The 24,518-nt window shown below is 45.4% G+C and overlaps 1 protein-coding gene across 11 annotated transcripts in view; it reads right to left on the reverse strand.

Moving 5' to 3' along the window:
• Positions 1–24,518, reverse strand: part of vps13c (vacuolar protein sorting 13 homolog C) — a 91,845-nt gene that overhangs the window by 45,335 nt on the left and 21,992 nt on the right. For 5 of the 11 annotated variants that reach the window (XM_088070928.1, XM_088076588.1, XM_088085934.1 and 2 more), the window contains 33 exons: positions 24,303–24,420; positions 23,761–23,893; positions 23,560–23,632; positions 23,333–23,433; positions 22,728–22,881; positions 22,082–22,161; positions 21,496–21,555; positions 20,639–20,789; positions 20,442–20,558; positions 20,252–20,355; positions 19,947–20,114; positions 18,777–18,812; positions 15,368–15,672; positions 15,140–15,287; positions 14,826–14,958; positions 14,567–14,700; positions 10,405–10,561; positions 10,117–10,196; positions 9,966–10,025; positions 9,110–9,263; positions 8,905–9,024; positions 7,831–7,934; positions 7,013–7,180; positions 6,485–6,789; positions 6,163–6,310; positions 4,495–4,633; positions 3,163–3,281; positions 2,463–2,623; positions 2,016–2,266; positions 760–986; positions 579–671; positions 75–308; positions 1–2 (listed from right to left, as the gene is read on the reverse strand). The exon at positions 1–2 is cut by the window's left edge and continues 130 nt beyond it. In XM_088070928.1, the coding sequence (XP_087927054.1) occupies positions 1–2; positions 75–308; positions 579–671; positions 760–986; positions 2,016–2,266; positions 2,463–2,623; positions 3,163–3,281; positions 4,495–4,633; positions 6,163–6,310; positions 6,485–6,789; positions 7,013–7,180; positions 7,831–7,934; positions 8,905–9,024; positions 9,110–9,263; positions 9,966–10,025; positions 10,117–10,196; positions 10,405–10,561; positions 14,567–14,700; positions 14,826–14,958; positions 15,140–15,287; positions 15,368–15,672; positions 18,777–18,812; positions 19,947–20,114; positions 20,252–20,355; positions 20,442–20,558; positions 20,639–20,789; positions 21,496–21,555; positions 22,082–22,161; positions 22,728–22,881; positions 23,333–23,433; positions 23,560–23,632; positions 23,761–23,893; positions 24,303–24,420 (4,537 nt within the window). The remainder of the gene's footprint in view (positions 3–74; positions 309–578; positions 672–759; positions 987–2,015; positions 2,267–2,462; positions 2,624–3,162; positions 3,282–4,494; positions 4,634–6,162; positions 6,311–6,484; positions 6,790–7,012; positions 7,181–7,830; positions 7,935–8,904; positions 9,025–9,109; positions 9,264–9,965; positions 10,026–10,116; positions 10,197–10,404; positions 10,562–14,566; positions 14,701–14,825; positions 14,959–15,139; positions 15,288–15,367; positions 15,673–18,776; positions 18,813–19,946; positions 20,115–20,251; positions 20,356–20,441; positions 20,559–20,638; positions 20,790–21,495; positions 21,556–22,081; positions 22,162–22,727; positions 22,882–23,332; positions 23,434–23,559; positions 23,633–23,760; positions 23,894–24,302; positions 24,421–24,518) is intronic. The other 6 variants (XM_088075431.1, XM_088089560.1, XM_088075802.1 and 3 more) reach the window with 3 other exon arrangements.

Consider the following 24,518-nt stretch of genomic DNA (forward strand, 5'->3'; position numbering starts at 1 on the left):
ACCTGAGGGGGGACAGCACCTGGTCAACAGGAAGCAGTTTCAGAATCGGTCCGTCTCTAGAAGACTCATCCTACCTTGACCTCGGCAGTGAAGCTCTCGCCCTCGCTGCGTCCGTCCTGGTCTCTGAAGCTCTCGGTAACCTCAGTGGCCTGGTCCACGCCCAGGAACCAGTAGTTACAGCCGTAGATGTTCATGACAGACCAGAGGTCACTAAGCTCCATCTGCGCCTCCTCACGCTGCTCCTCACACTGTTGCACTGTCATGGCAGCTGTGATGGTCATCACGGTGTTGAGGATGAAGGGAGAGATCTGCAGGACAGAGCGGGGACGTTAAGACCTCCTGAAGGTTCCTCACAGACCTCCTGAAGGTTCCTCAGACCTCCTGAAGGTTCCTCACAGACCTCCTGAAGGTTCCTCACAGACCTCCTGAAGGTTCCTCAGACCTCCTGAAGGTTCCTCACAGACCTCCTGAAGGTTCCTCAGACCTCCTGAAGGTTCCTCAGACCTCCTGAAGGTTCCTCAGACCTCCTGAAGGTTCTGTGTGAGCATTTTTGTGTTGGTCTGAAAGGGTTAACGTACCTTCAGAATGACTTCCTCCACTGTCACACAGCCGCTCAGTGGTTGGTTGGGATGGGTCTTGGTTTCCAAGGCAACGGAGCAGGGCCTCAGGACCTGTTCGACAGATGGGGTTTTAATGGACAGATTCTACTGCTGAATCAGCGCGGGTCATGTGACCCGTCATGAGGTCATGTGATCTCACTGTGGTGACGGCGGCGGCGTCCTTGTTGCGGATGAAGGGGCAGGCGAGCACCTTCAGCTCCCTCAGATTGGCTCTGGTGGTCTGGGTGCTGTCCTCCTCGGTCTGCAGGGTTAAATCACACTGGAAGGACGCAACGAGGGCAGGGGCGTCGGCCTTCATCAGACTGGCCACGAACACCACCTCCGGGTCGACCACCACGGCCCGCATACGAGTCCTGACCGCCACAGCTGCACAGACAAGACACAGGTCACTCTCTGAAAACCTAAACCTCATGATGTCATCAGGCTAAGCGCCGACAGGAAGTGACTGAGGGGCCGTTTTTTCTAAAAAATTTAAACTCAAACAACTTAAGCTTCACAATAAGAGACCACATTTAATCACCAGAGAAACTGCTGAACATTTCTCTGTAATAATAAAATCATCAGGGAAGACGCACAAACAGCTGATCCCTCTCTGAGTCTCTGTGGGCCGGTGGATCTGGATCAGCCGGAGGGACAACGCGGTGCGTAGGAATTTAAGGAGCTAAACGATGATGATGATCAAAGTTAGAGAGAAAGATGTTTAATCACCAAAGACATCAAATCCCGTCTCAGATCAGATGTTTCTGATAGACGGTGGAACGAAGATGACAGCAGGACTGCCAACACAGAGAAGAGACACGGCTCTGGAGACCGACAACAGTCAAATATCAGCTGGACTTAAAAAATCTTCAGGGCTCGGTCCAAATGGACGGTTTTAAGGCTAGAGATGGTCTAAAGTCAGTCTGAACTCCTGAGCTTTGACTCGGCTTTGTTAACATCAGATCCTGCAGCTTCAAGAGTTCAGAGTGTTTCAGGGACTGTAATGGTTTTGACTGAGATGACCAGAGATCCAGACCAGTTTCTGGGTCCAGGTCTGGGACAGTTCACTACGACAGCTGCTCTAACGTTCAACTGTAGGGATACAAAACTGTAAATCTGATTCTGATTCTCACACACAACAAACCAGCCTTATCGGACAGAAGACGGAGACAGATGGTAGAGTAAAGGCAGGGTCCTGGTCTGGAGACACACAAACTGTTTGACTGGTTGAAGTCCAGGTCAAACAGTGTGACTGAGACATGTATGTGGTCTCTGGACTAACCGAGGAGGCAAAAACAAACCGGGATATGTAATATAATCAGCTGTCAGTTTGTCAAAATAAAAGCTGCTTGGTGTGAAACTTTGACGTTAATTGACCTCCGAGTTTTCCGACTTCTTGGTGTCTCTGGGTCTCACCGGTCTTGATGTCGCCTCGCGGCTGGGCGGTCTGTCTCAGCGGCAGTCTCTCACTGGTTAAGGCGGTGACAGCGGTGGGACTCTGTGGCAGCGCCTGCAGGAAGAAATCTGCAATGGCCATGAGGAACTCCACGCTGGCACACAGGTAGAGTTTCTGCAGGACGGCCACCACCTCGCGCTCTGCGGCGCTCTGTCGATACGTCACATCGATCATCGGCTCTCGGCTGTCCTCGTCTCTGCGGCCGACCATCCTGCAGCAGGTAGAGCTCAGGTGACACAGTCTGCTGCTGCAGTCAAACTCAACGTGTCCAAACAGAATTCAAACATTATAAAAAACAGATTTACTGAAAAGTGAGAAGATGACGTTTGACAAAATGAAGTGAAGAGCTGTGAAAAGTTGTCACTGTTGGTGTCTGAACGGCAGAGGGGAGGTCATGTGACCATTACCGTGATGTCACCCTGTCCATGCCCGTCCTCAGGTCGTCCAGCGTGCAGGCGCTCAGGACTGTGGACACCTTCAGGCTGCCGCTGGTCAGGATCTGCCCCGAGGTCTTCAGCTGGTGGAGTGCAAACTCCCCCAGCCTGAGGTCCTCCTGGTGCTGGAGGTCCTGCAGGAAACAGGGACCACTGTCAGAGTCCAGATCCAACAACTGGACCAGCTGAACCTGGACCAGCTGTAAAAAGTTACCTTTTATTTAGTTTTTATTTTATATTTTATTTAGTGTTTAGTGAAAAGTAGAAACGAACATCTTCTGCATAACATCGGAGGAGGCACAGTTTCTGTCAGAAGACTTCTTCTGATGTTTGCTTGTATGAAAATAAAGTTGTTACTGAAAGTGTAACACAAGACTCTGGGGTCTGGGATCTTTAGGCGGGCCATAAAAGACCGGTGGATTTCTGGTTCACTTTAATTTAAATACCAAACGCTGTAGTTTATTCAGCTGGATCAGGACTAAATCTGGCCCTGAGGATCCCTGCTGGAACTGATGATCAGCAGAAACTTCACTGAGCGAAAAGTTTACAACAATATCAAAAATACAAACTGAAAGAAACAGAGACAGAACCACAGGCTGCTCTACCATCACTGGTTTCATCAAAGCAACCAAACAGAACCTCCAGACCACCAGGAGGACCTGATCGGACCAACCTGTTTGGGGTTGCTGCTGTACAAAACCAGGCCGAGAGACTCAACGCTGAAACTGAACCTCATCGTCTCCAGAGCATCGTCCTCCTCCTCAGCGCTCACAGCAGCTCTACCTACATCACCTGAACCCAGAAACAACCACACAACAAAACTGGAACCATCAGAGACTCACCTCACACCTGAGTACCAGAAACATCAGTGTGAGCATTACTGTGTGAATGTTTCTGTGTGAATGTTACTGTGAATATTTCTGTGTGAATGTTACTGTGTGAATGTTACTGTGAATATTTCTCTGAATGTTTCTGTGTGGATGTTACTGTGAATATTTCTCTGAATGTTTCTGTGTGGATGTTACTGTGTGAATGTTACTGGGAATATTTCTCTGTGAATGTTTCTGTGTGAATGTTACTGTGAATATTTCTGTGTGAATGTTACTGTGTGAATGTTACTGTGAATATTTCTCTGAATGTTTCTGTGTGGATGTTACTGTGTGAATGTTACTGGGAATATTTCTCTGTGAATGTTTCTGTGTGAATGTTACTGTGAATGTTACTGTGAATATTTCTCTGTGAATGTTACTGTGAATGTTACTGTGAACATTTCTCTGTGAATGTTACTGTGTGAATATTTCTGTGAATGTTACTGTGTGAATGTTTCTGTGTGAATGTTACTGTGAATGTTACTGTGAATATTTCTCTGTGAATGTTACTGTGTGAGTATTTCTGTGTGAATGTTTCAGTGTGAATGTTTCTCTGTGAATGTTACTTTGTGAATGTTATTGTGAATATTTCTGCGTGAATGTTACTGTGCGAACATAACTGTGAATGTTTCTGTGTGGATGTTACTGTGTGAATGTTACTGTGAATATTTCTCTGTGAATGTTACTGTGTGAATGTTACTGTGAATATTTCTGTGTGAATATTTCTGTGTGAATGTTTCAGTGTGAATGTTACTGTGTGCATGTTCCTGTGAATATTTCTCTGTGAATGTTACTGCGTGAGTATTTCTGTGTGAATGTTTCTCTGTGAATGTCACTGTGTGAATGTTTCTCTGTGAATGTTACTGTGTGAATGTTATTGTGAATATTTCTGTGTGAATGTTACTTTATGAAAGTTTAGGTGTGAATGTTACTGTGTGAATGTTATTGTGAATATTTCTGTGTGAATGTTACTTTATGAAAGTTTAGGTGTGAATGTTACTGTGTGAATATTACTATGAATGTTTCTGTGTGAATGTTACTGTGAATATTTCTCTGTGAATGTTACTGTGAATATTTCTCTGTGAATGTTACTGTGAATGTTTAAGAGTGAATTTTTCAGTGTGAATGTCACAGACCTGTCGGGGGGCCTCCGGCTGCTGGCAGCTGATCACTGGCCTCCTGCCTCAGGGCCCGGGGCTCCAGATCACCAGCCTCTCCCAGATTCTCCGTCAAGATCCTCAGCAGCACCTTCAGGTCATCCTGACTCAGCTCCACCTGCAACAGGTGACACTCCGGTCTCTTCACAGTCTGTTAGCCTAGCTTAGCATAAAGACTGGAGACAGGGGGAAACTGCTAGCCTAGCTTAGCATAATGACTGGAGACGGGGAAACTGCTAGCCTAGCATAGCATAATGACTGGAGACAGGGGGAAACTGCTAGCCTAGCACAGCATAAAGACTGGAGACAGGGGGAAACTGCTAGCCTAGCTTAGCATAAAGACCGGCGACAGGGGGAAACTGCTAGCCTAGCTTAGCATAAAGACCGGAGACAGGAGGAAACTGCTAGCCTAGCTTAGCATAAAGACTGGAGACAGGGGGAAACTGCTAGCCTAGCTTAGCATAAAGACTGGAGACAGGGGGAGACTGCTAGCCTAGCCTGTAGCTGGGAGTCTGTGTGTCTGCGATCACTGACTTTATTCGTGGATTTCACTGATCTCAGAGCAGCGGCTCTCGTTAACGTGGATCTTTGATCAATTTGTGCGATCATGAAACTATGATTTTATCAGCAACAGCTTGTTAATCACTGCTGGTTAACCCTTTATCAGCTGGATCTATATTACTTTCCTTTTACTCAGTTAAAGTGCAAAAAAGTTGACAATAAATTTATTTGAATATTAGCTAGGGGAGAATTATTGGATATTATCTAAAAATGGGGGAAAGATATCCAGAACACTATATTTATCATTCTCTTAATTATGTATTATTGTGTAGCATGCATTTCTTTTCTTGTACTTTCTTGTAGTAATTTTCTTGTTTAGTTTTTGTTGTTGTGTTTTGTTTGTTTGTTTTCTTATTTTCTTGTAAATTTCTTCTAACTCTTAACTTTTTTGCTTCTAAAATTTTGGTCAATTTCCCATGTTTTTGAAATAAATCAAGCCAATTTGTTCCAGTCTCGAGGGGTTAAATGAGTGTTTGTGAGCCAGCAGGACATTGAACAGGTATGTGGACACAGACTGATCACAGACGGGGGGGCTCATGTAAAAATGAGTATTTGGATGCATTCACAGGTGACGTCTCAGCGTCTCTGCGCTGCGATGTCACCTGTGAAACTGGACACGTTTTTGGACTCTACGGAGAACAGAGAGTACCTTTGGCCACGAACGTGACAACTGGTTACAGAAACAAGAACAGAGCAGTGAGAGAGCGTCCGTCATCGGCACCTCCAGAGTCTCAATGACCAACACGAATAATGATTGTAATTAATTATGACTTCTTTATCTAATCAAGTAATTGTAGTTGTTTCTAACAACATGTGTCACACGTCTGTCCGTCCTGAAGAGGGATCCCTCCTCCTTCCTCAGGTTTCTACCATTTTCCCCCTTTTAAGTTTTTTTTTGGGTGGGGGGTTCACAGTGGACATGAGGGTCCAAACACAGAGGAATGGTGCCTGCTGTAAACAATGAATGAATGTATATAGCTACATATATATATATATATATATATATATATATATATATATACATATACTACCACCCCCCTCCTCTTCCTCTCTCTTCCTCCTCCTCTTTCTCTCTCCTCCTTGTACCTTCATGGGCTTCAGGTCTCCCTCGATCTCCACGGCAACCATCTTGTTGTACCAGGAGGCTGCCAGGTTCCTCCTGATGTGGAGGTTCAGGTTTACTGGTTCCAGCAGCTCCGTGCTCGCTCCCCCAGACGCCTCCTCCACACAGCTCCTGAACCGCAGACATCAACTCATCAACTCATCAGTCCGTTAACTCATCAACTCATCAACTCATCAGTCCGTTAACTCATCAACTCATCAACTCATCAGTCCGTTAACTCATCAACTCATCAGTTTTTTTTCTCGCTGTTGTTTGTGGATCAGGTGTGTGAACGGGTTAACTGACCTCGACAGTTTGAGGTGCGTCAGCTGGATGTCCATGTTGTCGATGACGGCGGGCAGCGGGCAGCCGACGACGGGCAGCAGAGAGAAGCTGTTCGCCACCGTGATCAGACCCAGGTCCATCACCAGTGCATTGTGGGAGGTGGAGGACTGCGGGATGATGATGAGCGGCGCCTTCAGCCGGATGTCCACGGACAGACGGAAACTCTTCTGGGCCAAGTCTCGGACACTGGACGCCGCCTTCTCCGCAGCTTGAGCCGTGGCAGCGCTCAGAGCCTCTTTAGCCATCTGGAAGTTGTTGGTGAAGTTCTGAAGGAAAAGAAAACGTCCTCTGACGCCTGAATCCCAATACAAGATTACACACATACAGATGCACCTTCATTCACCAAAAACAAAAATCATATAAACAATTAAACACCTGCAAAACTTATTATTTTATTTTTAGAAAACTAACATTCTAACCTGAAAGGGACAGACATGAGCTCCTGAAACTGTAAAAATCGCAGTTTATTAAAAACAACATTAAACTCACCAGCAGAGACATGATAAACTTGTGCAGGTAGACCACCTGGATGCAGCCCACGTTCAGCTTCACTCTGCCGTCAGTTTTGGACGTGTCTGCGTAACTGGCGCCTTCTGTGGCGTTAGGGGTCAGACTCATGGTGAAACTAAAGACCTCATCACCCACGATGGAGATCGCCTGAGGGACAGAAACGTGTGACAACCAGCAGACCAGCAAAGTCTGAAAATGTTTACAGTAGCCTGCAGCCGTTCTAGGTAGTCTGAGATAGTCCTAGGTAGTCTGAGGTACTTCAGGATAGTCTGAGGTAATCCTGAGTAGTCCAGGGTAGTCTTAGGGAGTCCAGAGTAGTCTGAGGTAGTCCAGTGTCTAGTGTTGCTTTGCAATATGGATAAAATCAAATATAATATTTTTGTCCAAATACCTCGATATTAGTACTGTGACAATAATGTGGGACCGACTGTTGTTCTTTAACAAAATATTTACAGAATAAGATTTTTGATCAGTAATCATCAGTAAAGTGACCTAATGACCTTGTAATAAAATCAATACATTGTCCTGTCCTACATCAAATGTGCATCATCAAACCAAAATCAACCATCCAGTTGTTTTGTTTTGTTGAGTCTTGAGTTTATGTTTGTTTCAGATGAATACGATTAATTTCAGTCAAGATGTCAGAACTGAGGGGAGGTAAACATCAGTGCAGTCTGATCCTGATCAAACGTGACCTCTAACAGAGGGATCAGCACCAACACTATTGATATTATTATTATTATCATTATTACTATATCATAATTATTATTATTAACACAGTAAAACACCACACTGACCTTCTTATGGACACTCTTAGGATCCACGTTGAGGACGTTGAAATCTTTCAGGCGGGCTGATATGTGAGTCTGAGGTCCTTGCATCAGCAGAGAGCCGTTAATACCTGAAGGACACAGTGGACAGGTGAGTTAAGGTCAGGGTAAATAAAGGACATGATGAGTTAAGGTGAGAGTACATAAAGGACAGGGGTTACAGGGTTTTTGGGGGAGTTTTTCCTTAGATGATGTGAGGGTCGAAGGGCAGAGGGATGTCGTACGCTGTAAAGCCCTCTGAGGCAAACTGTTTTGTGAAAATGGGCTCCATAAATAAAATAGACTTGACTTGATGTGACTCGAATTGACGGTGAGTTAGGTGAGTTAAGGTCAGGGTAGATCAGGGACACAGTGAGTTAAGGTCAGGGTGGATAAAGAACATGATGTGTTAAGGTCAGGGTGGATAAAGGACACAGTGAGTTATGGTCAGGGTGGATAAAGGACACAGTGAGTTATGGTCAGGGTGGATAAAGGACACGGTGAGTTAAGGTCAGGGTGGATATAAGACACAGTGAGCTATGGTCAGGGCGGACAAAGGACATTGTGAGTTAAGGTCAGGGTGGACTCATGACAAGTGAGTTAAAGTCAGGGTGGGTAAAGGACATGGTGAGTTATGGTCAGGCTGGATAAAGGACACGGAGTTATGGTCAGGATGATTACAGGACACGGTGAGTTATGGTCGAGGTGGATGAAGGACACTGACTTAAGGTCAGGATGGATAAAGGACACAATGACTTAAGGTCAGGATGGATTAAAGACATGGTGAGTTATGGTCAGAGTGGATAAAGGACACGATGAGTTAAGGCCAGGGTGGATACATTATAGGTGAGTTAAGGTCAGGGTGGATACATGATAGGTGAGTTAAGGTCAGTGGGTAAAGGACATGGTGAGTTATGGTCAGGGTGGATAAAGGACACGGTCAGTTAAGGTCAGGATGGATACATAACAGGTGAGTTAAGGTCGGGGTGGATAAAGGACACGGTGAGTTAAGGTCAGGCTGGAAACATGATGGCGGACAGAAACTCGGCTGTGATTGAGTACCTTGGATCTTGATGTCGGCCATGTTGCAGCTCTGGTCACACACGAGGACGTTGAAGGCTCCCAGCGTCATCATCACCTTCAGCTCAATGATGTCACTTCCTGCAGGTGACACCAGGGCGGCTGAGAGGACACACAGAGACATGTTACCAACATGTACTGGTTTTACTGGGGGAACACTGGAGCTCATGTTGGGAGAGGTACTGACTGGACTTGGTGGTCGCCGTCTTGTCCTCTGTCTTTGGTCTGCTGTCTCTCTCTGGAGACGCCACGCTGCCAGGGGACAGCGCTGCCGACAGGAAGTCAATGGTTGACAGCAGCGCTTCAGTGTGGAGCATGAGGTCGAGAGAGGTGAAGGTCACCTGAGCACAGAGGGTTAACGAGCGAGACGATATCTATTAACTCTTATTTCAGAATCGTTTTACAGACGACAAAACTCTGGACTTCAGCTCCTTTTTATTACTTTAAACTCAGAGCTTCACCTTTGTTTAACCCTCTGAAACCTGAACAAACCGGCTTCATTTGTTTCTAAAACATGGAAGGAAGGACCAATTAAAGAAGAAATCACCCCAAAATCAGCTGGAAATTAGAAAAACTGCAAGAAAATTACCTGAAAATTAACACCACTAAAAAAAACAAGCAAACAAAAAACGGGGAAGTATAAAAATAACCGAAATCACATAATTGTTATCATTTCACATGTAGTTTTCTAGAAATTCTTCCCTTGATTTTTAAAAAAAAAAATTCTAAATTGACTAATTTCTTGCAATTTGAAAAATACCATGAGGCTCGTTGCTTTTCTTCCAAGGTTTTGAAAGAAATCGGGTTAAAGGGTTAAATATTTGTGAAAGATAAGCAGCACAACAACAGTGACATTGATCCAAGTTTCAAAGGGTTAACTGGTCAACCATATTAATCAATTTCAATCAGTTTTCAGGTGTGTGTCATGTTGTGTGTGCATGTTAGTGTGTGCATGTGTGTGCGTGTGTGTGTGTGTGTGTGTGTGTGTGTGTGTGTGTGTGTGTGTGTGTGTGCGTGTGTACATGTGTGCGTGTGTGGCTCACGTTGATCATCTGCTCCGTGTTTTTATATGTTGTGGAGAAGTTCGGCCCCATGCGGTCGGCCTGAGGAAACACAGACACACAAACAAGAAGTTCAGTTTGATTTTCAACTCTGACAGGTGACATCACACAGGTGATCTGATGATGTCATCACCTTGAAATACTGCACTTTGAGCAGCTCAGCTCCGGACTCCACCGATGAGCTGATGAGACACAGAGGCTCGCCACTCGAGTCTGAAACGGAAAAAATCAAATCATCAGCACCAAAAATATGTTCACATGAATTAGAACACTGCTTATAGTCCTCTTTATTAAAGCTTATAGTTAGGGCTGGCTCAGACTCTCCTCTTTGATAAAGCTTCTAGTTAGGGCTGGCTCACAGCAGTGTTCTGTAGAGACCCTTACAGAGAATGGTAAGGCCGGTGGGTTTTAGGACTCTGACCTTTGAACTCAGGACACTTCATGGTGATCTTGTTGATGAAGGTGGTGGCACATATGTCATACTTCCTGACTTTGGTGTTGATGCCCAGGTGAGCCACCTCGAGAACCAGGAAAGGAATCTCCTTCTGTTCTCCGGGCTTCTTCAGCGTCAGCAGCACCTGGAACAGCAAACAGGAAACAGAGCCTGAAGGAGGAACATCCAGAGACCTGAACTGACCAATATGAAGTCCAGCAGAACCCATGGGTCCTGATCAGACCAGTTTGCGGGTTCTTCATGTTCCCCGACTCCAGCTGCTGATGAATGAGCAGCCGCCTGGCTTGATTCCAGCTGATGGGACCAGGAACAGTCTGCTGGGACCAGTTACAGTCTGATTGGACCAGTTACAGTCTGCTGGGACCAGTAACAGTCTGATTGGACCAGTAACCTCTGATGGGACCATCAAAAGTCTGCTGGGACCAGTAACAGTCTGATTGGGCCAGTTACAATCTGATGGGACCAGAAACAGTCTTCTGGGACCAGTTACAGTCTGCTGGGACCAGAAACAGTCTGATTGGACCAGTTACAGTCTGCTTGGAAGAGTTACAGTCTGATGGGACCAGTTACAGTCTGCTGGGACCAGTTACAGTCTGATGGGACCAGTTACAGTCTGCTAGGACCAGTTACAGTCTGATGGGACCAGAAACAGTCTTCTGGGACCAGTTACAGTCTGCTGGGACAAGAAACAGTCTGATTGAACTAGTTACAGTCTGCTTGGACCAGTTACAGTCTGCTGGGACCAGTTACAGTCTGCTGGGACCAGAAATAGTCTGATTGGACCAGTTACAGTCTGCTGGGACCAGTTACAGTCTGATGGGACCAGAAACAGTCTGATTGGACCAGTTACAGTCTACTGGGACCAGTTACAGTCTGCTGGGACCAGAAACAGTCTGATTGGACCAGAAACAGTCTGCTGGGACCAGTTACAGTCTGATGGGACCAGTTACCGTCTGATGGGGCCAGTTACAGTCTGCTAGGACCAGTTACAGTCTGCTAAGACCAGTTACAGTCTGATGGGACCAGAAACAGTCTTCTGGTACCAGTTACAGTCTGCTGGGACCAGTTACAGTCTGCTTGGAAGAGTTACAGTCTGATGGGACCAGTTACAGTCTGATGGGACTAGAAACAGTCTTCTGGTACCAGTTACAGCCTGCTGGGACCAGAAACACTCTGATTGGACCAGTTACAGTCTGCTTGGAAGAGTTACAGTCTGATGGGACCAGTTACAGTCTGATGGGACCAATTACAGTCTGATGGGACCAGAAACAGTCTTATGGGACCAGTTACAGTCTGCTTGGAAGAGTTGCAGTCTGATGGGACCAGTTACAGTCTGATGGGACCAGTTACAGTCTGCTAGGACCAGTTACAGTCTGCTAAGACCAGTTACAGTCTGATGGGACCAGAAACAGTCTTCTGGTACCAGTTACAGCCTGCTGGGACCAGAAACAGTCTGATTGGACCAGTTACAGTCTGCTTGGAAGAGTTGCAGTCTGATGGGACCAGTTACAGTCTGCTGGGACCAGTTACAGTCTGATGGGACCAGAAACAGTCTTATGGGACCAGTTACAGTCTGCTGGGACCAGTTACAGTCTGATGGGACCAGTTACAGTCTGCTGGGACCAGTTACAGTCTGATGGGACCAGAAACAGTCTTCTGGTACCAGTTACAGCCTGCTGGGACCAGAAACAGTCTGATTGGACGAGTTACAGTCTGCTTGGAAGAGTTACAGTCTGATGGGACCAGTTACAGTCTGCTGGGACCAGTTACAGTCTGATGGGACCAGTTACAGTCTGATGGGACCAGAAACAGTCTTCTGGGACCAGTTACAGTCTGATTGGACCAGTTACAGTCTGATGGGACCAGCTACAGTCTGCTGGGACCAGAAACAGTCTGCTGGTACCAGTTACAGTCTGCTGGGACCAGTAACAGTCTGATTGGACCAGTTACAGTCTGATGGGACCAGTTACAGTCTGATGGGACCAGTTACAGTCTGCTGGGACCAGAAACAGTCTGATTGGACCAGTTACAGTCTGATTGGACCAGTTACAGTCTGCTGGGACCAATTACAGTCTGATGGGATCAGTTACAGTCTGATTGGACCAGTGACAGTCTGATGGGACTAGAAACAGTCTGATTGGACCAGTTACAATCTGATGGGACCAGTTACAGTCTGATGGGACCAGTTACAGTCTGCTAGGACCAGTTACAGTCTGATGGGACCAGAAACAGTCTTCTGGGACCAGTTACAGTCTGCTGGGACAAGAAACAGTCTGCTTGGACCAGTTACAGTCTGCTTGGACCAGTTACAGTCTGATGGGACCAGAAACAGTCTGCTGGGAACAGTTACAGGCTGGTGGGGCCAGGTTCAGTCTGCTTTGAAGAATTACAGTCTTATGGGACCAGGTACAGTACGACGGGACCAGTTACAGTCGGATGGGACCAGTTACAGTCTGCTGGGACCAGGAACAGTCTGATGGGACTAGAAACAGTCTTCTGGTACCAGTTACAGTCTGATGGGACTAGAAACAGTCTTCTGGTACCAGTTACAGTCTGCTGGGACCAGAAACACTCTGATTGGACCAGGTACAGTCTGCTTGGAAGAGTTACAGTCTGATGGGACCAGTTACAGTCTGCTGGGACCAATTACAGTCTGATGGGACCAGAAAAGTCTGATGGGACCAGAAAAAGTCTGATTGGACCAGTTACAGTCTGCTGGGACCAGAAACAGTCTTCTGGGACCAGAAACAGTCTGATTGGACCAATTACAGTCTAATGGGACCAGAAACAGTCTGATGGGACCAGAAACAGTCTGATTGGACCAGTTACAGTCTGCTGGGACCAATTACAGTCTGATGGGATCAGTTACAGTCTGATTGGACCAGTTACAGACTGATGGGACCAGTTACAGTCTGATGGGACCAATTACAGTCTGATGGGACCAGAAACAGTCTTATGGGACCAGTTACAGTCTGCTTGGAAGAGTTGCAGTCTGATGGGACCAGTTACAGTCTGATGGGACCAGTTACAGTCTGCTAGGACCAGTTACAGTCTGCTAAGACCAGTTACAGTCTGATGGGACCAGAAACAGTCTTCTGGTACCAGTTACAGCCTGCTGGGACCAGAAACAGTCTGATGGGACCAGTTACAGTCTGCTGGGAAGAGTTACAGTCTGATGGGACCAGTTACAGTCTGCTGGGACCAGTTACAGTCTGATGGGACCAGAAACAGTCTTCTGGGACCAGTTACAGTCTGATTGGACCAGTTACAGTCTGCTGGGACCAGTTACAGTCTGATGGGACCAGTTACAGTCTGATGGGACCAGTAACAGTCTGATGGGACCAGAAACAGTCTGATTGGACCAGTTACAATCTGATGGGACCAGTTACAGTCTGATGGGACCAGTTACAGTCTGCTTGGAAGAGTTACAGTCTGATGGGACCAGTTACAGTCTGCTGGGACCAGAAACAGTCTGATTGGACCAGTTACAGTCTGATGGGACCAGTTACAGTCTGATGGGACCAGAAACAGTCTTCTGGGACCAGCTGCAGTCTGCTGGGACCAGAAACAGTCTTATGGGACCAGTTACAGTCTGCTGGGACCAGAAACAGTCTGATTGGACCAGTTACAGTCTGATTGGACCAGAAACAGTCTTCTGGGACCAGCTACAGTCTGCTGGGACCGGAAACAGTCTTCTGGTACCAGTTACAGTCTGATGGGACCAGAAACAGTCTGATTGGACCAGTTACAGTCTACTGGGACCAGTTACAGTCTGCTGGGACCAGTTACAGTCTGCTGGGACCAGTTACAGTCTGCTTGGACCAGTTACAGTCTGATGGGACCAGAAACAGTCTTCTGGTACCAGTTACAGTCTGCTGGGACCAGTTACAGTCTGATGGGACCAGTTACAGTCTGCTGGGACCAGTTACAGTCTGCTGGGACCAGTTACAGTCTGATGGGACCAGAAACAGTCTTCTGGTACCAGTTACAGTCTGCTGGGACCAGTTACAGTCTGCTGGGACCAGTTACAGTCTGCTGGGACCAGTTACAGTCTGCTGGGACCAGTTACAGTCTGATGGGACCAGTTACAGTCTGATGGGACCAGTTACAGGAGAAACAAACTTCGTACCTCTTTGATTTCAAAGTTCAGGAGAACATTGACAGTGTTCTCAGTCTGAGCACCGTTGTTGGCGCCCGACACGCCGTCAGATCCAGTCTGTGATGTCATCACCTCCACCTGCTGCTCAGTGAGCTCCGCCCTCTCTGAGGAGGGAAAGGGGTCGTTAAAATCAGCCTTGTGTGACCTTAGGTGTGATTTGAAGACCACAGCAGAGCTCAGAGGACAGCAGGGACACATGAGGAGACTATTAACAGGAAGGAAAGATTACCCATCATGCCCTGCTGCAGGTTACCTGTGGCCACCTGTCTCTTGACGTCCACATCGTGCTCCTTACTGCCCTCGCCAATGTTCTCCACCAGGATCTTCATCAGAACGCCAAGGTCCTCCTTCCCCAGATTCACCTGAGGACACATGAGACTTCCCGTCTCACACTGACGCTGACATCACAGGCCAAACTGTGACATCACAGGCCAAACTGTGACATCACAGCTCAAACTGTGACATCACAGGCCAAACTGTGACATCACAGCTCAAACTGTGACATCGCAGTTCAAACAGCCACAGAAGGGTGGCGGGGCATACCTGTAGGGACCGGAGCACACCCTGGACCTGGACTGCAGGGATCTTGGTGAACCAGGAAGCAGCCAGGTTCCTGGTGACCAGCAGCTCTAAGTTGATCGGCTGCAGGATCTCGATGTCCAGCGCGGCGGCATCTCTCTTCAGCAACGCTCTGAAAACACATTTTTTCAACATTTAATGATCTCCAACCTCCAGCGGCTGGGCGTGGAGGATCAGTCTGGCCGGTCGTACCTGGACAGCTTCAGCTGAGTCAGTCGGACGTCCATCTTCTCCACCACGGCGGGCAGCGAGAAGCCATCCACCGGCAGCAGAGAGAAGCTGTTCGCCACCGTGATCAGACCCAGATCCACCACCACAGCGTTCTCAGAGCTGGACGACTGGGGCACGACGATGAGCGGCGCCTTCAGCCGAATGTCCATGGACAGACGGAAACTCTTCTGGGCGAAGCCTCGGACGCTGGACGCTGCCTTTTCTGCCGCCTGAGCCGTGGCAGCGCTCAGAGCTTCTTTGGCCGTCTGGAAGTTATCGACGAACATCTGGAGGACAAAACAGATCAGCAGTGAGCGGCGTCACGTGGTGACAGAGAAACACCATGAAGGGAGCTGATGAGAGGCGTTCACTGGCTGCACGCAGCGTTTACCGTGCCATTTTCACGACGCCATTTCTGTTTCAGAAACTTCACATGAACAACGTTTCCCTCAGATTGATGACATCACCAATCAATCACCAATCAAACCTTTAAGTCAGAAACGCTCAGCAGCTTCACGCCAACTGAAGAAAAGAAGCAGAATAATAATCTGCTGAGCTCTGTTTGGTTCATGTCGTGAAATTTAGGTTTCTGAAGCAAAAATGAAGTTCAGAAGGTTCAGGAGCATTTCGAGGAGGAAGTGAGGTCACACAGGCACAGGAGGTCATGTGACTGGGGGGGTAGTGAGGGGGGTGATGATGGCGGCTGAATGAAAAGCATAGCACTGATGGAGGAGGTGAGCTCTGAAAACACGAAAAGCATTAACAAACAGAGCGCTTGATACGACCTTCTCTACGGCTCAGACGGGAGGAGTTTAAAGTTTTGGTTGTTTGGAGGTTTTGTTGTTCAGGTTGGAGGAGAGTCTCAGACTCTGAGGCGTTTCAACAAACTGACCCTGAAGAACTAAAGTCTGGCTTAGTTTTAGATAAAGATTAAAAACAGAGTGAACCGAGGGACTCAAAGTTTGTGGTGAAAATTCTGTAAATCAGTGTGAACGCAGCGCAGACGGGATTTAAGAGGAGATGTTTGTTTACTTTGATACAACAGAAGTCTGAACATCAGCAGACACAGCTGAAACACGATGTCGCACTGAATCAGCATCACAGAAATACATCAGACAGAAAAAAGTACAGGCCAGTAATATCTACGATAAAACACCATTAGGTTAGTTTTTAACGGCCGAATGAGGAGAAAACACCCACATTTTATCTATTGTTCTGAGTTCAAAGTGAACGGTTTGTAGAAGTTATTAATTTTAGTGTGAAACACAAAAGCTGCCAGAAACTCAACAAACCCAACAAACTGCAAATACTACAAATTTAACAAACTCAACAAACTACAAATTCAACAAACTACAAATTTAACAAACTCAACAAACTACAAATTCAACAAACTCAACAAACTACAAATTCAACAAATTGCAAATACTACAAATTTAACAAACTCAACAAACTACAAATTTAACAAATTCAACAAACTCAACAAACTACAAATTCAACAAACTGCAAATACTACAAATTTAACAAACTCAACAAACTACAAATTTAACAAATTCAACAAACTCAACAAACTACAAATTTAACAAACTCAACAAACTACAAATATAACAAACTCAACAAACTACAAATTCAACAAACTCAACAAACTACAAATTCAACAAACTCAACAAACTACAAATTCAACAAACTGCAAATACTACAAATTTAACAAACTCAACAAACTACAAATTTAACAAATTCAACAAACTCAACAAACTACAAATTTAACAAACTCAACAAACTACAAATTCAACAAACTGCAAATACTACAAATTTAACAAACTCAACAACCTACAAATTTAACAAATTCAACAAACTACAAATTTAACAAACTCAACAAACTACAAATTTAACAAACTCAACAAACTACAAATTCAACAAACTGCAAATACTACAAATTTAACAAACTCAACAAACTACAAATTTAACAAATTCAACAAACTCAACAAACTACAAATTTAACAAACTCAACAAACTACAAATTTAACAAACTCAACAAACTACAAATTCAACAAACTCAACAAACTGCAAATACTACAAATTTAACAAACTCAACAAATTACAAATTTAACAAACTCAACAAACTACAAATTCAACAAACTCAACAAACTACAAATTCAACAAACTGCAAATACTACAAATTTAACAAACTCAACAAACTACAAATTCAACAAACTGCAAATACTACAAATTTAACAAACTCAACAAACTACAAATTTAACAAACTCAACAAACTACAAATTCAACAAACTCAACAAACTACAAATTCAACAAACTCAAACTACAAATTCAACAAACTACAAACTACAAATTCAACAAACTCAACAAACTACAAACTACAAACTCTCTATACTTAACCTCTACAAACTCATCAAACTCTACAAACTACAAATTCAACAAACTGCAAATACTACAAATTTAACAAACTCAACAAACTACAAATTCAACAAACTACAAACTCTCTTTACTTAACCTCTACAAACTCTACAAACTACAAATTCAACAAACTGCAAATACTACAAATTTAACAAACTCAACAAACTACAAATTCAACAAACTGCAAATACTACAAATTTAACAAACTCAACAAACTACAAATTTAACAAACTCAACAAACTACAAATTCAACAAACTCAACAAACTACAAATTCAACAAACTCAACAAACTACAAATTTAACAAACTCAACAAACTACAAATTCAACAAACTACAAACTCTCTATACTTAAACTCTACAAACTCATCAAACTCTACAAACTACAAACTCAATAAATTCAACTACAAACTCTAGAAATTCAAATTACACACTTAGCAAACTCAACAAACTTGACAAATTACAAATGTAAGGAATTAAACAAACTACAGAGTCCATAAACACAGAATCCGAAGTGAAGCATTGACGTGTTTTAATCACAGAACCGGTTTATTAAGTTGATCTGATTTACAGATCGTAGACTGATCCTTTCCTCTCAGCCAACTGCTGCTTTCTGTCTAGTTTAAAAGAGACGATCCATCACAGTCGTTTTTACGTCATTTTCTGATAAATGAACGTGATAATAAAAACACGGACAGCAAACGACGAACACAGTGAGTAGTTACACCTGATCCATCAGCAGCAAGTTTCGTTTTCTGATTGTGAGGGAACACGACGGGATTCAAAATCACTGAGCTGCTTTGACGCTGCTGAATGTTTGTTCAGCAGCTCGTTCAGGTCTAAACACCGTCCGCAGAGCGGAGGAGCAGGGTTAATTACTGATTCATGATATTTAAGGTGGACAGAAGGTGCAGTGAAGTCGCAGAGTGAAGCTGAAGCGGGAGGTTTGATGCAGTGCAGCGCTGCATGCTGGGAGCTGTACCTCGTCAGCAGACGAATACTGAAAGCTAAAAGAAGCCTGAAACAACAAAACACATCAACAAGACGACAGACGTGAGACAGAGGAACTGTAGAGAGAAAACAACAAAACATCAACAAGACAACAAACTGTGGAGAGCAAACAACTAAACACCAACAAGACAACAAACATGAAACACCATAAACTGTAGAGAAACACATGCGGGAGGAAACAACGGAGACATCAGAGAATAAAGTTCACCTTAAAACTTTCAGCTGATTTACCCCTCAGCCCTCAACAGTCCTGTTCACGTCTGATCCAGGTCGTTTCTGAGCTCACTGAGGTCATTAACACCACAGATAAAAACAAACCGTCTGATTGGCCGAGGCTTCACCGTATCATTGGCGTGCTCAGGAAAGTTGAAGCTCAGATTTTGTTTGTAGCTCGTCACGCCTTTCAGCCACCGCAGTTTGTGGCTTCTTGTCTTTGACTCTCATTCAAAATGACCTGTAGCCTGTTGATGTGTTGCTCGTAGTGCGAAAGCAGCATTAAGCTTCTGTGTACGCGCGTGGAAGGGCTGAGAGGTTCGTTCTTTCTGCCTTAGGCGTGCTGCGTATGTGGGTGGAAGGGCAGGAAGGTCCAAAGAAGAAGCCATACGACAAATATCGCACTGAAAATGTAAATACAGTTTCTTTGACTGAAATAATGATCATTCAATTATTTAACAATACAAAGATTCACCAGGACGTTTCTCAGTGATGATGTCACTCCCTCACTGTGCTTAAACTATCATGGCGTGGTCACAGCTGTAGTGAGGTCATCAGCGATGTCATCACAGTGATGTCACTGCCAGGTGACCCTGCGAACACGCTGCATAACTGACAGCTGTTATATCACATGAAGCTAACTGACATATCTATCCAGTGTGAAGCAGTGCATTCTGGGAATCCTGGTGAACATGAAAACAGGAAATGCTTTCTTAGAAAAAGAAAAAAAAGCTCAGTCAGGGACTTCCTGTTTGAATGATCCGAAAAACACGCCACAATTCACACCAAACGCCCGACATTTTCAGAACTGACGCAACTGAAAGCACAGTCAGCCCAGGGATGTCTCCACGTGTCCACATGTCCAAAACATATCTGTAAACACTTCTGTGTATGTGTTCAGTGTGTGTGTGTGTGTGTGATGTCTGACCAGCAGTGACATGAGGAACTGGTGCAGGTAGACGATCTGGATGCAGCCGAGACGCATCGTCACCTTCCCGTCGACCCTCGACGTGTCGCTGTAACCGTCCCCCTCCGTTGCCCCTGGAAACAGGCGGAGCTTAAAGCTGAACACCTCCTCGCCCACGATGGACACCGCCTGCGGAGGGGGGGTCAAACAGAAGTGACTCACTGTGAAGTTCGACTGACAGAACAATAATAATTAATATCAAATCAATAAATTAATAAATAAACAGTGATGTCATCAGGGTGTGAGATGATGTCATGCTCGGGGACCTTCCTGTGGACGGTTCGGGGGTTGACATCGGTGACCACGATGTCTCGCAGTCGGGCGAACACCTCGGTCTCTTTCGCCTGCACCGACACCGATGCATCGATTCCTGCGGGTCACATGATGATGATGTCATGAGCTGGCTGTCAGGTGACCTCAGGTGACCTCCTCAGGTGTCAGAGCATGTGTTCTTACCTTGGACTCTGATGTCAGCGATGCTGCGGCGATCGTCACACACTTCCACGTGGAAACAGTCCAACACGGCGAACAGCTTGAAGCTGAAAATGCCACCATCTTTGGCTACTTTAGACACTGCAGAGACACTTCCTATCAGACACTTCCTGTCAAACACTTCCTGTCAGGTACACCTGTGAGTGGCAGTCAGGACTCACCTGTCCGGCTCAGTCCCGCCTTCTCTACTTGCTTCCTGTTGTCTCGGTCACGGGCAGTGGCAAGCTGCGGCGGTACGGCGCTGCTGAGGAAGCTGATGGTCGACAGCAGAGCTTTAGTGTGAAGGAGGAAGTCCAGAGAGGAAAACTCCACCTGAACAACAGGTAAACAACAACAACAGGTAAAAAAACAACAACAGGTAAACAACAACAACAACATCTAAACAACAACAACAGGTACACAACAATAACAGATAACAACAACATGTAAACAACAACAACATGTAAACAACAACAGATAAACAATAACAACAGGTAAAAAAACAACAACAGGTAAAAACAACAACATGTAAACAACAACATCTAAACAACAACAATAGGTACACAATAATAACAGATAACAACAACGTGTAAACAACAACAACATGTAAACAACAACAGATAAACAATAACAACAGGTAAAAAACAACAACAGGTAAAAAAACAACAACAGGTAAACAACAACAACAGATCAACAATAACAACAAGTAAAAAAAACAACAGGTAAACAACAACAAGAGGTAAACAGCTGAGCTACCTGACTGTCAGCTGACAGGAAGTATGATGTCACTAACTTATCAGCTGACAGGAAGTATGATGTCACTAACTGAGTATGATGTCACTAACTGAGTATGATGTCACTAACCATGTGACTGACATGGACTTTAATGTTTCCTGATGGCAGCTGGTCACAGCCTGAAGGTGAAGCTGTGAGTGTGTTTAATGTTGTTCACTTTTTAGAATATTTAAACTTTTGGGTTCATTTTAATTGGTGGTAAATATTCCAACCCACTGCTGCCATGGAAAAAAGCTCCACCCACCTTCAGCATCTGCTCGGTGTTGTTGAACAGAGTCTGGAAGCTCGGACCGCCGGGGTCGGCCTGCAAGACGAATCACACAGGAGAAAACCAACGTGACATCAACACACTGTCACTGTCAGTCTGATCACACAGGAGACAAGATACTGACCCCGCTGTGTCAGTCTGATCACACAGGAGACAAGATACTGAGACAAGATACTGACCCCGCTGTGTCAGTCTGATCACACAGGAGACAAGATACTGAGACAAGATACTGACCCCGCTGTGTCAGTCTGATCACACAGGAGACAAGATACTGAGACAAGATACTGACCCCGCTGTGTCAGTCTGATCACACAGGAGACAAGATACTGAGACAAGATACTGACCCCGCTGTGTCAGTCTGATCACACAGGAGACAAGATACTGACCCCGCTGTGTCAGTCTGATCACACAGGAGACAAGATACTGACCTGATTTTAATTCATCAAATAAAAGTGACAAATTATTTAAAATTAAAGAAAAAAGATCTGTTTATTAAGGTGCCTTTGATGCATTTCTGTGCAGGCTGAGTTCCTCTGAACTGGTCAGGTGTGTTTGTGCTCACCTTGATGAACTCAACCTTCAGCAGGTCGGAGCTGTGCTGCTCCGAGGAGCTGATCAGGTGGAGAGGATTGTTCCTGCCGTCTGGAGAAAAAACACACCAATTAAGACATGAATTACATTTAACAAAATACAACAACAACAACAACAACAACAACACATTTAACAAAATACAACTACAACACAAACAACAACAACAACAACACACATTACACAAAATACAACTACAACACAAACAACAACACATTTAACAAAATACAACTACAACACAAACAACAACAACAACAACAATACACATTACACAAAATACAAATACAACACAAACAACACATTTAACAAAATACAACAACAACACAAACAACAACACACATTAAACAAAATACAACTACAACACAAACAACAACAACAACAACAACAACAACAACACACATTAAACAAAATACAACTACAACACAAACAACAACAACAACACACACTGAAGCTCCACCGAGTCAGTGACCAGAGACCTGATGAAAACCTGAACAGGACACGGTTCAGGGTTTCACTTAGAGAACTATCTTTCTAACAGCGTAGAGGACATAGATGATATGTAGATGTGTTGTAGTTTTATTTTGTTAAAGGTCACTGAGGAAAGACTTCCTGCAGGTCACCTGGGACATCACAGTAGTTGAGTGTGACTCTGCGCAGGTATGAGGTCACGCTCAGGTCGAAGCTCCGCCTCTTCCCTTCAGCTCCCAGCTGACAGACGCTGAGGGACAGGACGGTCTTCTCCTGGTCCATCTGTCGGGTCAGCTCCAACAGAACCTGGACACAGCAAAAACAGTCTGTCTCACACAGATTGAGGACAAAACTGACCTGAGACACTTCTGTCTCACATGGACTCAGTATAAAACTGATCTTAGACAATTCTGTCTCATGTGGACTCGATCTGAGAAACGTCTGTCTCATGTGGACTCGATCTGAGAAACGTCTGTCTCATGTGGACTCGATCTGAGAAACGTCTGTCTCATGTGGACTGGATATTAAACTGACCTGAGACACGTCTGTCCCATGTGGACTGGATATTAAACTGACCTGAGACACGTCTGTCTCATGTGGACTCGATCTGAGAAACGTCTGTCTCATGTGGACTGGATATTAAACTGACCTGAGACACGTCTGTCCCATGTGGACTGGATATTAAACTGACCTGAGACACGTCTGTCTCATGTGGACTGGATATTAAACTGACCAGAGACCAGAGAAACAAACAAACCTCCTTGACTTCAAACTTGAAGTGCAGGTCTGTGAGTTCGTCCAGAGCCGACCGCTGATGGTCCTCATCTGTGGACGGCTCGCTGGCGTCTTCGTCTGAATCTGAAAACAAACATAAATCATCACGACGTGAAAAGTCGTTCTTCCTTTTTCTAATTCTTTGTTTCAAATCAGCATCAGTATTTATGACTCAGCGATACTGAACAGCCAATCAGAGAGCACACAGACCTGTTTCCACAGTGTCGAGGAGGGCAGGGTGAAGGCCGAGCGCTCGTGGTCGAGATTCAGCCAACGACCGCATCTGACACAGGAAATACGCCCAAATATGGTAACTTGGTACAAACGCTCAGAGGGACAGTCTGCGTTCCTGATTGGTGTGTTAATGTCAGTGGGCGTAGCTACAGAAAGACCAGACTGTACCAAGCGTACCTTCTCTGTGGGGGTGGAGGGGGAGGACTCCATGTTGGGCAGCGGGATGCTGTCGACCAGATCCAGAACGCTGTGGATCTTCTGGTCTGAGATCTTAATGTGCAGCAGCGGCAGCTCCCCCGACACCTTGAACCTGCAGCGTAAACACCTGCGGTTATTTCAACGACAACGTGTGAGTGAGAGTCTGCGGGCGAGTCTGCAGGCGAGTCAGCAGGTGAGTCAGCGGGTGAGTCAGCAGGTGAGCCAGCGGGTGAGTCAGCAGGTGAGTGTCCCTGCTCAGAAACGACATATCTGTCAGAATAAATCGTCGCTCCAAACTTTTGGTTCACGTCTTGCAGCTGGAGAATTTTCGGATGACGCGGTCACGTTTCGTTAGTGTCATGACTGATGAGATTTAAATCCACAAAGTCTGCGAGCTGCTGTCGCCGTCTGCGCTGCCGTCTGTCAGCTGCAGCTTTCTCTTGACTCTACTCTTAATACTACTCTTGATTTCTGATTGGATTTCGCTCTTTAAAATCAAGCGTGAGCCGGCGCGGTCGTACCTGGGCATCCGCGCGTCCTTCTCCACCATGCACTTGGCCAGTTGGATGGTGAAGTCCATCGGCTGCAAGATGTGTTGGACCGAAGAGCGCTGCAGACGGGCCGACTTCCAGGCCTCACCTGGAGTCCAACCACACCGAGTCAGTACAACACACACTGCCAGCAGCTCTGTGTGTGTGTGTGTGTGTGTGTGTGTGTGTGTGTGTGTGTGTGTGTGT

This window comes from Plectropomus leopardus, chromosome 1, assembly GCF_026936395.1.
Source record: "Plectropomus leopardus strain MGB_pleo_1.0 chromosome 1, ASM2693639v1, whole genome shotgun sequence".
Lineage (NCBI taxonomy): Eukaryota > Metazoa > Chordata > Actinopteri > Perciformes > Serranidae > Plectropomus > Plectropomus leopardus.